This window comes from Myotis brandtii, unplaced genomic scaffold (assembly GCF_000412655.1).
Source record: "Myotis brandtii unplaced genomic scaffold, ASM41265v1 scaffold269, whole genome shotgun sequence".
Taxonomy (NCBI): domain Eukaryota; kingdom Metazoa; phylum Chordata; class Mammalia; order Chiroptera; family Vespertilionidae; genus Myotis; species Myotis brandtii.
This window is the reverse complement of record NW_005360226.1, coordinates 193,935-211,171: the sequence shown is the minus strand read 5'-3', so window position 1 is coordinate 211,171 and position 17,237 is coordinate 193,935. Positions and strand designations below refer to the sequence as shown.

General features: G+C 39.0%; 1 protein-coding gene across 3 annotated transcripts in view; it reads right to left on the bottom strand.

Annotated features, from left to right (window-relative positions):
- The window catches only part of NSUN6 (NOP2/Sun domain family, member 6), a 60,085-nt gene that overhangs the window by 28,986 nt on the left and 13,862 nt on the right, over positions 1 to 17,237 (bottom strand). For 2 of the 3 annotated variants that reach the window (XM_005868439.2, XM_005868437.2), the window contains exons 4-7: positions 9,258 to 9,367; positions 7,737 to 7,890; positions 6,851 to 6,932; positions 1,781 to 1,900 (exon numbers count right to left, since the gene is read on the bottom strand). In XM_005868439.2, coding sequence (XP_005868501.1) covers positions 1,781 to 1,900; positions 6,851 to 6,932; positions 7,737 to 7,890; positions 9,258 to 9,367 — 466 coding nt within the window. The remainder of the gene's footprint in view (positions 1 to 1,780; positions 1,901 to 6,850; positions 6,933 to 7,736; positions 7,891 to 9,257; positions 9,368 to 17,237) is intronic. The other variant, XM_014541391.1, reaches the window with a different exon arrangement.

Genomic DNA, 17,237 nt, shown 5'->3' with positions numbered 1-17,237 from the left:
GGGAAAAAAAAAGGAGACATATGTACTGCTCTCTGTAATACTTTAAACAATAAAATTAAATTAAAAAAATAATAATAATATAAACTATATGTATGTAAGGTTAAAAAAAAAGAAAAAGAAAATGTGCCTAGGGGAAAGGAATTTTGAAAAGCAAATTTATAAAATTAAAATAAATAATAAAAAAAATGAGAAAGCCATGAAAAACTATGAACTTCCACAACTTCCTCCTACCCCTACTTTTAAAGTTGAATTCAATAACCAAACATATATCGAATTTATATCAAATACTTATTAAGTCTTTCCTTTTACAAAATCAATCCTCATCTCAATATTTTCTATGCTATACACATAAAAATCATGTAAATTCTGACAACTAAAGACAGAGAAATATGCCTGTATATCACCGCAAATGTTCTAGACTGGTATAAAACATAGTTCAAAAATAATTTTAGCTCTAGCTGTTATAGCTCAGTGGATAGAGTGTCGGCCTGTAGACTGAAGGGTCCTGGGTTCGATTCCCATCAAGGGCACATGCTCGGGTTGCGGGCTCGATCCCCAGAAGAGGGTGTGCAGGAGGCAGCTGATCAATGATTCTCTCTCATCATTGATGTTTCTCTCTCTCTCTCTCTCTCTCTCTCTCGCACGTGCGCACACACTCTCCCTTCCTCTCTGAAATCAATAAAAACATATAAAAAATTAAAAAAAAATTTTTTATCAAAATACTTCAGTTAAGTCAAAGTTGATAAAGACAAGAGGGTCATTTTTATGAATGTATTGTGATATTCATGATACTTTAAAACATTTGATACTATGAAATGATATTGCAGATATGGTGAAATTAACCTTTCAAAATATTTTCTTGCTTTTGTTCCCTTTATACACACTGTCCTTGCATGACATATGCATCATATGCATAGACTACAATACCAGGAATTTGCTGATAATATTCCTAAATGTGACACCAGGTTTAATGGTATATATAGTTCCAATTAATACTTTGACAAACAAAACCATTTCAAGTGAGCTGAACTGATAAAGTAGGCAAAAACAACACAAAACAAGGTTCAAATATACTGCAGTGAAGAAGTAACTCCACTGGCTGAAGGCTACTTTTACAAAAGTACAGAAAAGAGGATGAACTTACACAAAATTTATCAAAATAAATCGAAAGCAGCAACAAAATCTAAGATTCATTCTGGCTCAAGTATCTCTATTCAGGTTGTTCATTTCTCCATTGCTGTCCCACTCTGAGAGATTGCCTAACTTCAGTTTAATTTCCCACATATCCTCATCTTTGCCATTTACCTTGCAATAACCTGCCATTCTGACTTGGGCTCAGCAATGTGATATGTGTTGGCCAATAGGATGAGAGTAAATGTAATGCAAACAGAGAAACGAATAGCACTTGAACAGCTGGCCTTGCTCTACTTTGCCCTCAGCCACAGCCAACCCTTAATGATTGCCCTCAGCTAGGCTAGCCATCTGTTCCTAGCAGGAGTATAAGAAACACAAGGACCAGAGGCAGGGCACCCTAATGGTCTCAGCTGGGGTCACTTTACATAAGCCAACACCAATCAAAAAGTGAATGAGCCTACGCAAGATCATCAGATCCCCTAGTTAACCAGCTCTGGATCAGGTGCACTGAACAGTCTTCCCTTTGGAATTTGAAATAAGTCAGATTACGAATGTCTTCAAAATGTTTCCTAAGTTACATGTAGTTCCACCTTCATCACTGAAATGTAATACACTGACAGTAGTTTTGCTGTGAAGACAATCTTACCTGATCATGCATTAGTGCTGCAATGTGTGTTGTTTTGCCTCCAGGTGCTGCACACAAATCTAGAATCTTCTCTCCAGGTTGAGGATCCAGAACATGAGTTACAACAGCAGATGGCAAATTCTATAAGAACAAAAAAAGATTATCATTATACTAAACCAATTTAAATATCAGAATCAGAGAATGTAAAGAAATCTTTGGAGGTAATATAATACAACATCCTTTACCAAGAGTACATTTTTTGTAACTTCTAGAATCCTGATGCACGGATTCGTACACACTGAAAGGAAATTAATTAGAAGAAATATTTTAATATCGCTATTCGCATCTTGCTAATGAAAAGAAAATAGGACTCTACCAAGTCTCCTATCTACCTACTCCAGGACTTCTATGAGGATCAAATAAGATGAGGCACGGGAAAATGCTTCACAAACATTTGGTTAAACTGTAAAATGTTTGCACCTGGCTATAAAGCAAGTTGGGTTCCTAGGCTGAAGAAACTCCAAGGAAGCTAGTTGCTAGAAAGGAAGCCAGGCATTGCTATGTGACGTCATTACCTGGCACCCACAGCCACCATTTCCAGTTTGGGCTGGGCTGTGGGCCGCATTTTGAACCATGGGGTCTTGGCAGCGTTGGTTGTGATTTGGTGGGCTGTCGCTCCGGGGTGGTGGCAGGGCCTGTGTCCCACTTGGGGGAAGCCGAGTGTTGGTTTGTCAGTGCCAGGTCCGTGGTGCCGTTTATATTTAAATGGCCAGTGCGTATCATGGCAGCTCCTGCGTTAAGCATCTGCCCCTGGTGGTCAGTGCACATCATAGCTATCGGTCAGATGGATGGACACTTAGTCTTTTATATCCTATCTAATAAAGAGGGAATATGCAAATTGACCATCACAAAGGTGGCGGCTCCCAGTCCCCTCAGCCCCGCCGAAGTCCCACAGTCCTTTCAGCCCAGCCGTGGGGGGGAAAGGGAGGCGGGGGGGGGAGGCGCAGCAGGCGCACAGTGCGGCCGGACCCGCCCTCAGCCCCCCAGCCGCCTAGGGCTGGCCCAACGCGCAGGCAAGCCTCGGATGTCAGCTCCCCAGCTGACGCCCGAGGCACAGACAAGTCTTGGATTTCAGCTGCCCAGCTGCCCAGCCGCCCAGGGCTGCCCGAGGCTCAGGTAACCAGGGACGGCTGAGGCTTCCGCTGCCGGCAGTGGCAGCAGCAGAGGTGTGATGGGGGCATCGCCTTCCCCTGATCACTGAGTCGCCTCCCACCCCTGAGGGCTCCAGGACTGTGAGAGGGGGCAGGCTGGGCTGAGGGACACCCCCTCCAGTGCATGAACTTTCATGCACCGGGCATCTGGTATATAGATAATGGTGTCAGGAAATTCTCCATTTCCTCGAGTATCCTATGATTTCATAGAACATTCACACACATGCACACACACACAATGCATTTCTCTAATCAACTCAGCAAAATAAGCATATTGTCCTTTCTCAATTCAGTGGTTCTCAATATTTTGGAGGCCAGAGACAGAGAGATCCCTTAGAAATATGAGAAAGCTCTGGATCTTTTCCCCAGAAAATTTATAAGAATTTGCAACTTCAGGTGCTTCACCATCTAACTCCCATTTTGAAATCCCAGTTTTATACAGCTAATGCCACTGAAAGGCATGTTAGAGTTCCTATCTTCTCACCACTACTACCTTTCAGTAGGAGAAAAGTAAAATGTAAGAAAAATTTTAGCTATGTCTGATAGACACACAAAAATATATTCTGAGATAATACAACCCAAATATACCTCTACCTATAGTAGTAAGTTATATCAAATCATTATTAGTATTAGTTATATATGAATTGTTACTAAAGGATGACAGCTTTAAATAAGATAGAACAATATCACAAAATAATTACATTTTTAAAAATATTTGGCAAAAAAAAAAAGTAGAGACTAACAAGCATAGGGCTGTTTAAAGTTTTTAATTCATTCTCACACCAAAACATTAAATCCATTAGTATGTCCTCAAGAACTGTGAGAAGGTTACAAGATTCTCAGTGAATCCAAGATCACCAGTTCAAAACAGAAAATCAATGGTGAGAAAGGAGACATAAGAAGCAAGTTTCCACACACAACCCCTCCACGTGGATACAGGAAGCATTAAAATCAATATAAACAACTGAGGTACCTGAAAAGCAGACCCTCCACACTAAACACCAATAAACAGCTTCACCTGTTACAGATAGTTTTTCTTAACAGCCAGGTCTATTCCAAAAAGACTTAAAAGTTGAACTCTAATATGAAAAGACACATAAGTGGCTAATGGAGATTCTTTAGCTAGAGACAAATGGTTATGCTTAACTCCTAATAAAGATAAGATTAATATATGGATCAAAGATGACAGAAATTTTCACTGTCAGTTAAGTAACACATTAAAAACTTCTGGTCAAGCAATAAGTAAACATTATGAAATAGTCCAAGTAAAGACTCTTCACTATGTATTTAAATGATGGCAGTTTCTTAAAAGAACTTAGTCTACTACCTTTCTCTATAGTATTTCTCAATCCTGGCTACACAGGAGTATCATTTAGTGATTTTTTTTTAAATATTCAGAAACAGACCATAAAATTCATATGAGATAACAAGAGATCCCGAATAGCCAGAGCAATCTTTAGAAAGAAGAACAAAGTTGGAAGCATCATCCTCTCAGATTTCAAACTCTACTATAAAGTTTCAGTGGTTAAAACAATGTTACTGGCATAAAAACAGAGATCAATGAAACAGGAGAGAGAGCCCAGAAATACTTTCACATATATCTGTTCAATTAATTTATGACTAAGGAGATAAGAATACACAAACACAATAGTGAAAGGACAGTCTTCAATAAATGGTTTTGAGAACACTGAACAGCCACATACAGAAGAATGAAACTAGACCACCATCTTACACTATAAACAAAAAGCAACTCAAAATGGATTTAAGACTTGATCCAAGAACTTAAACCATAAAACTGCTAGAAGAAAACAAGGGCAGTAAGCTCCCTGACATAGGCCTTGGCAATGATTTTTTTTAACTGATACCCAAATAAAAGCAATGAAATAAAAAATAAGTGAGACTACAACAAATTAAAAAACTTCTGGAGACTCCGGGTCAAGATAGCGTAGATAAACACTGTGTTCACCTCTTCCCACAATAATATCAAAATTACAACTAAATTACAAAACAATCATCACTGAAAATTGCCTGGGGAAAATAAAAACTGCCTGAAGACCAGTTCAAGAGAATCCCCATAACTAAGGATATAAAGAGGAGGCCGGAAGGAGGGGTGGGGACAAAAACGGGCTGATCCCACACCCACGTGTAGCAGATAAAAATCAGGAGGGATATGTCAGCTGCGGAGGTCCTGCCTGAGGAGTGAGGGGTCCCAGCCCCACACCAGGCCTCCCCAGACCAGGGCTCCTGTGCCAGGAAGCAAAGTCCCTATAACTTCTAGATGCAAAAAGCAGTGAGAACTGGAGCTGAGTGAGATGAGGGCTGCTGGAGACCCAGTCACTGAAGAGCTTACCAGGCCAGGAGACAGACTTAACTCACTCTCAAACTCACTTGCTCTGAGTTCCAGTGCAGGGACAGCAGCTGGAAAAGCGCCAGGAACATATGGGGAGAAACGGAACTGCCTGGCTTCATGGCGAGGGCTGGAGGACAGGCACCACTGTTCCTTTTTTGAGCCCTGTCTGACATAGCTGGCAGGATGAAGTGCTGGCAGGTGCCATGGTTCTGCTGTTGAGCCCTCTCCCACCAGCTGACAGGCAAAGCAGGCATCAAACCTGCAGGCTCCATTAACCTGGGTAACACTGTTCAAGAACCCTAACAGATCTGATCTTTGATATCCTCTTATATTGGGAATAATAACAATAGTAATAATAATACCGCCTAACCAGATTGCAACAAATCAGTTCATGTAAACACAAGTACTTAATAAACTGAACAAGGCAAAATAAATTACAGTGGAACCCTGGTTCTCAAACTTAATTGGTTTCAGAAGGCTGCTCAAGAAGCTATTTGTTTAAAAACCAAATCACTTTTTCCATTAGAAATAATGTAAACTGCATTCATTCATTCCAGACCCCCAAATGATTTCCTGTTTTAACCTTTCTTATATACAGTAAATGTCTAATGTACTGTTTAATCTATAAGCAAAGACTTCTTTTCTTAAATCTATGGAACCACCCCCTACTACCTTAAAGGAATCACTTTCAGCACACGTTCCAGGGGTGTCTTTCAGAAGGTCAGTTTTTCCTCACACTGCCTCCAAAATACTGTCACTGGCTGATTGCTTTTCATTTATCCAAATCAACAACCATTTTTCCACCTCTTCAATTGCCTGTGATCATTGTTCCTTTCACACCCTTAGCAACATTAGCAGTTTTCATGGCCTCTTTATATTTTAAAATTGTGCTAATCATCCATTTCACAGGCAACAACAACAAAAAAAATTTCACAGCACAATTTCCTGAGATGTTAACAACAAGTGAGGTTTAGTGGTAAACTGACTGGCATTCTCCTCATTTGTGGCCTGAGAGACACTTCTTGTCATGCTGATGTATCGGCAGGAAGGGTTGTTCAACAACTGTGACATATTTTCCATGAACAACTTGGTTGAGAACTGAATTGTTCGAGATGGGAGATGTTTGAGAACTGAGATTTGACTGTACTTGTTACAGCACCGTAATTAATAACCACCTGACAAAAATCTGTTAGCAGGAAACCATTTGAGTCTTACTCAAAGTTACAAATGAACATTTATATATAGTAAATGCATATATTATTTTCAGATTAATATGTTGAAATGGAAAGCAACACTTATGATAAGCTTTATATTAAAGCACTCTTGGGTAAAAAGGTAGTTAATCAGTTGAGAGAAAAAATAATGCTTACAAAGTTTTTTCTTACTGCTTAACCAAAGGTAGATCAGAAAATATGTAAATAGACCACAAAAATGTATTAATAAAAGTAAAAAAAAAATACCTTAGATTTCTAATAATTCACTGTAGTATGTTTCAATGTCACTAAATATTACACTTTCACAATTACTTACCTGTAGAAATAAGTAGCTGGGCAGTACATTATCAAATGAAGGGCTGAGATATACTGGTTCTGTCATTCTTATGCCTATACCTCTGAAAAGTAGGAAATCTAATATTAGTCTGTATAAGTTACATTGCCTCCCATATGTGCCCTGACTGGGAAACAACTGGCAACCTTTTGGTGCACAGGACAATGCTCAACCAACTGAGCCACTCCAGATGGGCAAAAAAAAAAAAAAATTTAATCAAAAATAAATTTTACCAGAAAGTCAGCACTCACATCAATACTTGTGGTCAAAAATTAATGTTTGGATTTACTCAAACCAAATTAAAATATAATTAGTTTTAAATCATCTCTGGTTGTTACTGGCTCTAAATATATTAAATTTGTGGACAATCCAGTTTCTTAGTTTGATGTTTCTCTTTCACATCAATGTTTCTCTCTCTCTTTCCTTCTCTCTCTCAGCACGTCCTACCTAGGTTGAGGATTTAAAAACAAATTTTTTTTCTTTTTAAGTTATATTAAACTGATAGGGTTTTTCCTTTCACAAAACCAGAATGTTTAAAAAGATCTGGGGAAGTTAATATAATTCATCCTTTTTCAAGAAAAGTATTGTTCTCCAAAGATGAAAAAATTTCAAATCAATAAAATTGAAAAGGAAAAGTAAAATTATTTGTGTACATCATGACTAGTTGCTTACTTAAAACTCTTTAATCTGAGCATTTACTGTTACATCATTTTTTCCTAAAAAACATGGAAATATGGATCAAGTAATTTCCAGTTAAATTTATACCCCCCAAAATTTTTCATATAATGCTACTATTTTTATAGAGTTTTTAATTTCCCTTGAACCACAAAAAATGCTTATTTACCCCAAACAACACTTAATAACATACTTCCGTTCAGGTAGCCCATTGAAGATTCCTCTGCGGCTTAATTCAGAAATCCCATTTCCAAGAAATACTTTTGTTCCATCAAATTCTTTGGCTCCTTTCTTACATTTGCCTTTAATATCAGAATATACAGAAACAACATCTCCAGCTTTCATAACTAAAGAAAGAAGAAAATCATATTATAATGATATATATTTGAATAGAAAAACAGTTAAAATTCTTTAAGCTAGACTGGAAAACTCTAAGGACAACAACAGTGGCAAGTAGCAGCCTAAAATGGCTCATCAACTCAATATAATCGCTAACAGAAAATAATGACATTTTGTTTTTAAATATCTCTAACAATAATTCTAAATTGAAGATTTTTTTTCTAGGAAAACAAAGAAATGAAATAGTCTTCAAAATATCCTAACTCAACTGGAAGTCTTTAGCTAAGCAGAAAAGGAAAGTTATCTTCTTGCCCTAACCGGTTTGGCTCAGTGGATAGAGCGTTGGCCTGCAGACTGAAGGGTCTCAGGTTCGATTCCGGTCAAGGGCATGTACCTTGATTGCGGGCACAACCCCAGTAGAAGGTGTGCAGGAGGCAGCTGATCGATGTTTCTCTCCCATCAATGTATCTAGCTCTCTATCCCTTTCCCTTCCTCTCTGTAAAAAATCAATAAAATATATTTTTTAAAAAAAAGAATCTTATTTTTTTTAATATGTTTTTATTTATTTAAGAGAGAGAGGAAGGGAGAGGTAGAGAGATACAAACATCAATGATGAGAGAAAATCATCGATTGGCTGCCTCCTGCATGCCTGCTCCTGGGGATCAAGCCCACAACCTGGGCATGTGCCCTGACCAAGAATGGAACCATGATCTCCTGGTTCATGAGTCGATGCTCAACCATTTAGCCACACAGGCCGGGCGGGTGGAAAGCAATCTTCTAATCTAAATTATTTTCCCCAAACCTAATATTCCCTAAAAGACTTCATATAAATCTTGATATTTTGACTCCACCCTCAAATTTCTAAGTTTCCTTCAAAAGTATTCTTAAAAGCATACACTCAAATTCCTCAAAGGAGTCTTTCTAAATCCCATAACCCTGTTGGTATTTCTTCGCAGTTTTCCTATTATAGCAATTAAAGCAGATTTTAATAATAAGCACATATATTCATTTATATGAGTATATGTACTCTTTGAAACTCTAGAGTCCAGAGCTGATTTATATGGCTGATTAAATCTAGCTTTGTAGTCATTTCATTAAATTATTTTCAATAAAAAAAAAACAACAGTAACATTAACAATTGTATTCTACATCCAAAAAATGTTTTAAGACCTAACCTATTATAAATTTGTCTAGTCCATTAACCTGACAATAGTAGAGAGGAGCCCATCAGCTATAGCTAGGACTGTTCAAATAGGTCAGGGGTCAATGAACTTTCTGTGCAAAGGACAAGTAAATATTTCAGACTTTGTGAGCCACATAAAGTCTCTTAACATATGCTCCTTTGTATTATTTTTTTACAACCCTTCATACATACATTTTGAAGCTGACACAATTCCTGGAACATAGACATGGGCTCCTCTTAACACGGCATTACCACATTGGGCTCCAACAATGGCTTCACATTGTTGTTTTGCTATGTTCTTCCTAGGGTCATAAAACAAGAGAAATTTAACACAGTAATATACCTCCAACAAGTACCAACCTTTTCAATGTTTCAACCTAAATCCTAAGGAACCTCTTTAGTATTGATTGCCCCAAGATAATGCCATTAATGAATAAATGAGAAAGAGAAATCTGAAAATAGAATAAATATTGAGAAAAGAGTTTTTTAAAAGAAGATAGGCATTTGAGAAAAGGGAAAAATAGAAAGAGGTCCATCTGATAGAAGGCAATAAAGTGGCACCAAAAATTGCTTAATCATTTAACAAGCATTGCTGTTTTCATAACAAGATTAGAAGAGAAATAAAGTCCATCTTCAAAGACTAAAACAGACAATATACAAGGGATTCAAAAACATTTCTTAAAGTGATAGATTGTTGCAAGGTAAATTATTAGTATTTTAAACAAGATGGACAAAGCTAATTTTTCTTTCTTTAGTGCCCAACTATTTTTTTAAAATGTTTTCTAATTTCTCACCTCTAATTATTCTTTAGATCACTAAAATCTAGGTATCACTTCTAATACTCAGATTTTTTTCAAAGTTCAACAGGTATCAAGGTAATCAAGCACTGAGTTTCTAATGAGTGTCCCTGGTTGGCAACATTTCAGATGTGTTGTCACAACTCCTTGCTGGGGGAATTAAGTGTGTCCCATTTTCTTTCCATCATCTCTAGATGATCAAGTCTCACTAAACTTCTCAGCTCTATACTACCCCTTCCTGGTGCAACACATTCTCATTGTTAGGTCTCTATATCTTAATGAGGTTCATGCCCCAAGCTCCAAAACATGCTGCCATCTCTTCTCACTTTGCATTCTATCCCTTGGCAATCCCGTGATTTTAATAATCACTTATAAAAATAATCCATGTATTCTAATGCTTAACCTTTCTAGACCCTGAATTGATATTTCTAATTACCTGCAAGTAGCTATATCTAGGTATTCCAGTTACTTAAACCCATTAAGTCCTAAGCACTGTTATTTTTCCTGATTCACTCTTCAAATCCTTGGCAACACTCCAAATCTTTTCATCCTTCTATGTTTCCAATCTTGAACAGTGTCATTATCTGCCTTGAAAATAAACTAGAAACCTCAGCATCAACTGAAATCCCTCCTTCCTAAACCTTTTACCTTAACATTCACTGAGTCACCAAATCATGCCACTTGTAATTCTGATAGGTCTTCTGGGCCCATCTCGTGACATCGAGCATACATCTCTTAATCTGATTATTGAATAGCTTCCTGACTTTTACCTTTGCTTTCAGATCTTCTTTATGTCTTTATTGTTTTGCAGTTTCATTGTAGGGCAGTGATTCCCAAAGTGGGCGCTACCACCCCCCGATGGGCGCTGCAGCGATCCAGGGGGGCGGTGATGGCCACAGGTGCATTTGGGGGCGATGAGTAACTGCTATTAAAATTTAAAAAAAATTAATTTCCAGGGGCTGAGTAATATTTTTTCTGGAAAGGGGGCGGTAGGCCAAATAAGTTTGGGAACCACTGTTGTAGGGTATCTAGACATGGATTTATTTTTACTTTGGGCTTCAGACACATTGTACTTCTTAAATTTGTCTTTCATACAGTCTGGAAAATTTAGTCATTAGATTTTTAAATATTTTTTTAAATAAATCTTTATTGTTCAGATTATTACAATTGTTGTTCCTCTTTTTTCCCCCCATAGCTCCCCTCCCCCCGGTTCCCCCCCCCCCCTCTCCCCTTCCCCCCCCGCCCCCACTGTCCTCATCCATAGGTGTACGCTTTTTGTCACCAGGTCAAAGGTCATACACATGGAAAATGTAGCTATTTCCATCCGCAACGTGTCCCTGTGCTCGGAAAGGTCTCTCACGACTTGTTCACGCTCTACTCAGAAAGGGTACGGAGCCACGTAACGGCTTTTTAAAATAATGTATCCTCTTATGTTTAAAATGAGGATTTCGCTACCAAAAGTGAGGAGAAAGCAACACTACAGCTGCTCTAGCTGCTCTCGCCCCTCTCGCCCTTCGGGTGATAGTTGTGCGTGAGGCTGCGAGCTGGTTCGAGGGCCGAGATTTTTGAATATTGTCTTAATCCTATTTTTTCTACTCTCCACATCTAGGACTCATTAGAAATATGAAGAACCTTTCATTCTACTTTCCATGACTCAACTTCACATTTTCAATTTATTTATCTCTGCTGCATTCTACATAATTTCCTTTGAGTTATCTACTTCAATAATTCCCCATCAGTTGAGTCTAACATATAATTTAACTCACTGAATAAGTTTTTAATGTTAGTGATATTTTTATTTCTAAAAATTACTTTTCTAGTCTACCTTTTCTCCCCTTTTGGGCTCTTCTATGTTTTAGATTCCTACTTTTATTTTCACTCGTGTTAAGAATACTGATTTTATAGTCTCCAGATAGTTCCATCTGCTGAAGTTTTGGGGGAAACCCATCCCATCAGTTTCTCTATATGCTGATTCTCACTCATGGTGGTTTAAAATGTAGCTTTAAATCATGAGAAATGTGTGTGGCCTGGACTGAATGTGTGTCAAATTGAGATCAAATTTTTATGTTACTTTTCCAGATTGCAGGTCTCAAGACCACCTTGGAGGTTTGATTTTGAATTCCAAGACTTCATGAGGGATGGAATCACAGTTCTTCATTCTTAAAGATTTTTCTTCAACCCAGACCCGAAGACAAGAGATTCAATTCCTAAATTACTGACTCAGGATATTTCTCAACAACTAGTGTTAACACCCCATTGTTAAAACCAAAGCCCCTAAATAGGAGACCAACTACCTCCTCTCCCATACCCTACAATCTCCAAATATTAGTTCAACAATCTTACTGCTCTGTTTTCAATTACTCTTCATTCTAATTCCTGAGTATTTCACTTAAATTCTTAATCACTCAGCTGTGCACTTTGTGGCCTATTTTTTATTTAGTATTCCTATAAGTATGTAACAGAAACATTTCCAGGTTACCTAGTTCACCATATTGTTGGAAACGACTTCTTCTCCAGTCTTGCAATTCATCTTACACACACACACACACACACACACACACACAACAAACATTTCATGAAATATCTTTACTAAAGGCAATGCAATATGATATATTATAAAATATCCCATTTCCTTTTTAAAATGCTCATTTAAAAAACCCATGAATTAATTTCACAACCTACTACCACAATCTGCACACACTCTGGAAAACAGAGCTTTATGCTACTACCAATATTACGTTCCTAAAATCAGATTATTATTAGACAGATCTAATCATAATAGCTGCTATGATCTATGCAAAAAAGAAAACATTGCTTAGTTAAAAAAAAACCTCCTTTACACATCACAGCTTGCTTTTCCCAAGTTCTTCAACCTCATCTTTCTCCAATCTCTCTAAAATCAGTTGAATAGCCAAACCTGGTCACTTTTATGATGAACCACCATACATTTTCATGACTCTATATCTTTGGATATGCTTTCTCTTTACCTTGCCCTTGTCCACCTTACCTCTTCATCAGCCTAATTCCTATTCACCTTCAAGGCCCAACTGAAATAATATCTACTTAGAGAAAAATCTTTACCCATGTCCTTGTACTCAGCCGTTCCCAGACTATGTTCTGGTGGTCCTTAATTCACACCTCTACTGTGACATTCAGCACAATCTGACTTGTACCAAAGTTCCCTGCTTTTAGACTAAACAACTATATTTCATTCATCTTTATAACACCTTTGGGTCTTACACATAGCATCAACACAAAAAAAATGTTTTGTGAAATGGAACCCTGTAAGTTAATCAGAGTGTTTTTATAAGAATAACCATTTCATGGAGAGATGAGAATGAAAGTCTATGGAGAAGAGTTTACATAACAGGTTTGGACTACTAGCCCTGTTTGGAAGTCCTGGTTATAAAGCTGGGCCCCTGACTGGCATCTGTGAACTTAGATTTCATGAGGGTTCCCGCTATTAACTGACAAGTGCAGCTCACTGTGCCTAAATTGTTTGTACAAACAACATGTTTATGGCACAGTGACTTTCCTTCTGGGAGGCTAAACTTTAGCCAGGCAGAGTGCCTACTTGACCAGCCAGAAAGAAAAAAAAATCTGCATGGCGAGGCTCTAATGACCTTCGCTGGTTGGCAACATCTCATATGCTGTCACACCCATGCTGGGGAAATTAAGCGCGACCTGTGTGACTCTACTGGAAAAGGACTCTGGAAGTTTGCAAATGGTTTTTCCTAGACTCGCAGCATGCACCTTTTCCCTTTGCTGATTTTGCTTCAGATTCCTTCACTGTAATAAATCATAGTCCTCAGTACCACTATATGCTGAATCCTCTGAGTCCTAGACTAGATTCTCTAGAATCTGAATCCTCTGATTCTCTAGACTAGAGAACCATGGAACCAGGGTGTGGTCTTGAGGATCTCTCAACATAAGAACTAATAGTCTAAAAACATAAAATGTTATGTGTAAGTATCAAGGTGAAAATCAGTTCTGTTGAAGGGGATGATTTTAGCCAGGAAACATAAAAGCTGATGTAAGGCCAAAAAAGCTTAATGTTTAATGAAAAGTTTGTAAATAGAGGAGTAGAACTACATGAAAGACAATTTTAATCTTTCTTTACAGTAATACATATTGGGAGAAAATTAATATGAAGGTACTTTGATTAAGAGAAAACTATGAAGCCCAGCTGGGCGGCTCAGTTGGTTGGAGCCACATCCCATACACCAAAAAAGTTAAAGGTTTTTTAAAAAATATATTCTTACTGATATTTAGAGAGGAAGGGAGAGGAGGGTTAGGGAAATAGAAACATCAATGAGAGAGAACCTCCAAGCGTCCTGCGGACCGCAGCTTCCACCCCGGAGGGAAGAGCGACATGGCGGCGGCCAAGCCCGAGAACCTGTCTCTGGTGGTTCATGGACCCGGGGACCTGCGCCTGGAGAACTACCCTATTCCTGAACCAGGTCCAAATGAGGTGCTGCTGAAGATGCACTCCGTTGGAATCTGCGGCTCAGATGTCCACTATTGGCAGCATGGTCGAATTGGGGATTTTATTGTGAAAAAGCCAATGGTTCTGGGTCATGATGCCTGCCTAAGGAGAGTCACAGGGGGCCCTCACAGGAGACCTTAAATCATGCCTTTGATTAGCCAGGAGGGTTTGGTTGATGCACCACAGGAATAGCATCCCCTTCTAGGCTCAAACTCCCACAGGATTATTATACAATTCCATGTAATTCTGGTAACCATAAACAGAAAACTGTCCCCTTGTCAGCCAGTTAAGACTCTTGATGTCTTTCTATCTGAATAGTCTCTCTAAAATTGTGACCGTGTTTTAAGTTTACTGTGTAAGAGTCAATCACATTATGCCCATATGTGACTTTAAGATTATTATTCAGGAATGAGGATATAGCAGCTGTGACTTAACTTAGCTGCAGCCATTAATCCCTCGCTCCAGCTGGGGGTGGAGGGTGGCTTCGAAGAGGTTCTGATTTTCTCGTGACCAGGTAAAACTGTGACCTGGAATTCCTCAAACTGCTTTGGGTAATAAATTCTGCTTGTAGTGCCAAAAAAAAAAAGAAAGAAAGAAACATCAATGAGAAACATCATGGATTGGCTGCCTTCTGCACTCGCCCCCTACTTGGGAATTGAGCCAGCAACCTGAGCTTGTGACCTGATCGGGAATCAAATCTGTAACCTCTTGGGACGCTCAAACACTGAGCCACACCGGGTAGGACAGGTTGCAGGTTTGATTCCAGGTGAGGGCATATAACTGGGTTGTGGGTTCGATCCTGGGTTGGAGCACATACAGAGCAACTGATCCATGTTTCCCTCTCACATAGATGTTTGTTTCTTTCTCTCTCTCTCCCCACTCCACTTCGAATGAGAATTAAAAAAAGAGACAGAAAACTATTAAAACAGCTAAAAGTGAGGTGACTAGGAGATTATGGGAATATTCCACTAAAGAGATATAAAAAGTAGGTACTGTTGCCCGGCCGGCATAACTCGGTGGTTGAGCATCGACCTATGAACCAGGAGAGGTCACAGCTCGATTCCCGGTCAGGGCACAAGCCTGGGTTGTGGGCTCAATCCCCGATGTGGGGCGTGCAGGAGGCAGCCAATCAATGGTTCTCTCTCATCACTGATGTGTCTCTCTCTCTCTCTTCCTCTCTGAAATCAATAAAAATATATTTTTTTAAAAAAGTAGGGACTGTTAAATATTTGGTACTTTTTAAACTGTACATGTTACCAACCCTACACCAAATGGGAGATAACCTAATTTTGAGATATGATGATATTAAGAAAATATTTCTTTTCACCAGCACTGTCACCTGTATTTAATCAGTAATTTAATATTGTGCAATTACTTGAATATTCTATTGCATTTACTCTATTACTTCATATATACAAACAGCAAATGAAAGCTTAAAGTGTCGATACTATTAGCAAGACAATATGAAAGACAGAAATCAAGAAGGCTGAACAAGGAGTAACTAGAAAGATGGAGGCATAGGTAAACACCTGAACTTGCTGCCGCGTACAACCACATTAAAACTACAACTAAAAGACAAAACGAATATCATCCAGAACCACGGGAAGGCTGGCTAAGTGGAAATTCTACAACTAGAACGAAAGAGAAAAGCGCACTGAGTCCAGTAAGAGGTGCAGAGGTGTGGAAGTGTGGAGGTACGGAGGCATGTGAAAGGGGCTGGCAGCTGGGTACACTGGTGTCTTCTTCAATCAGGAGGGAGATACAAGCTCCCGAATGCTCTGAACTCCAGTTCCGTGCGAGAATTTGGGGACCCATACTCATATGGAGAGAAACTGGACTGTCAGGTATCAGGCCAGAACGTGAGGGCAGCTTTCTCGCAGAGGTGCTTGCAGCGGTCATTGTTCCTGCATGGGGCCGAGGGACACAGAAACCTGGGACCTCTCTGAGGCAGAGCAGACTGGCAGCCATTGCAGTTTGCTCCACCCTGGTGATTCCCTGAGACCCCGCCCCACCCAATTTACAGCCCCACCCAAGCTGTGCGCAGAGGCTTTTGCATGCGAATGGCCTGGCCTTTCTCCACCTAAAAACATGTCAAACTGCAGCTGGGTCAGAGAACCCCAGAGCTTCCAAAAAAAGGCCTAAGGCTCATCACAGCCTGCATTGCTTCACAGCTGCACCTCATCTGGGAACCTCCAAACCCCAAACAAAGAGGAGGACAGGGAAGCAGCCAAAATTCGGAGACAAAGAAACAGGTCACAAATGAAAGAAATGGAGGAAAGCAAACTACTAGATATAGAATTCAAAACCACAGTTATAAGGTTACTCAAGAATCTTCTAGAAACGTCCGAGAAATATAGTGAGACCATCAAGAATATGAAAAAGGACCAATTAGAAATTAAGCATACACGAACTGAAATAAAGAATAATATACAGAGATCCAACAGCAGACTAGAGGATCCCAGGAATCAAGTCATAGATTTGAAATACGAAGAAGCAAAGAACACCCAATCGGAAGAGAAAAAATAATCCAAAAATACAAAGATAGTGTAAGGAGGCTCTGGGACAACTTCAAGCGTACCAACATCTCAATTATAGGGGTGCCAGAAGAAGAGAGAGAGCAAGATATTGAAAACCTATTTGAAGAAATAATGACAGAAAACTTCCCCTACCTGGTGAAACAAATAGACTTACAAGTCTAGGAAGCACAGAGAACCCCAAACAAGAGGAATCCAAAGAGGACCACACCAAGACACATCATAATTAAAATGCCAAGGGCAAAAGACAAAGAGAGAATCTTAAAAGCAGCAAGAGAAAAACAGTTATTTACCTACAAGGGAGTACCCATACGACTGTCAGCTGATTTCTCAACAGAAACTTTGCAGGCCAGAA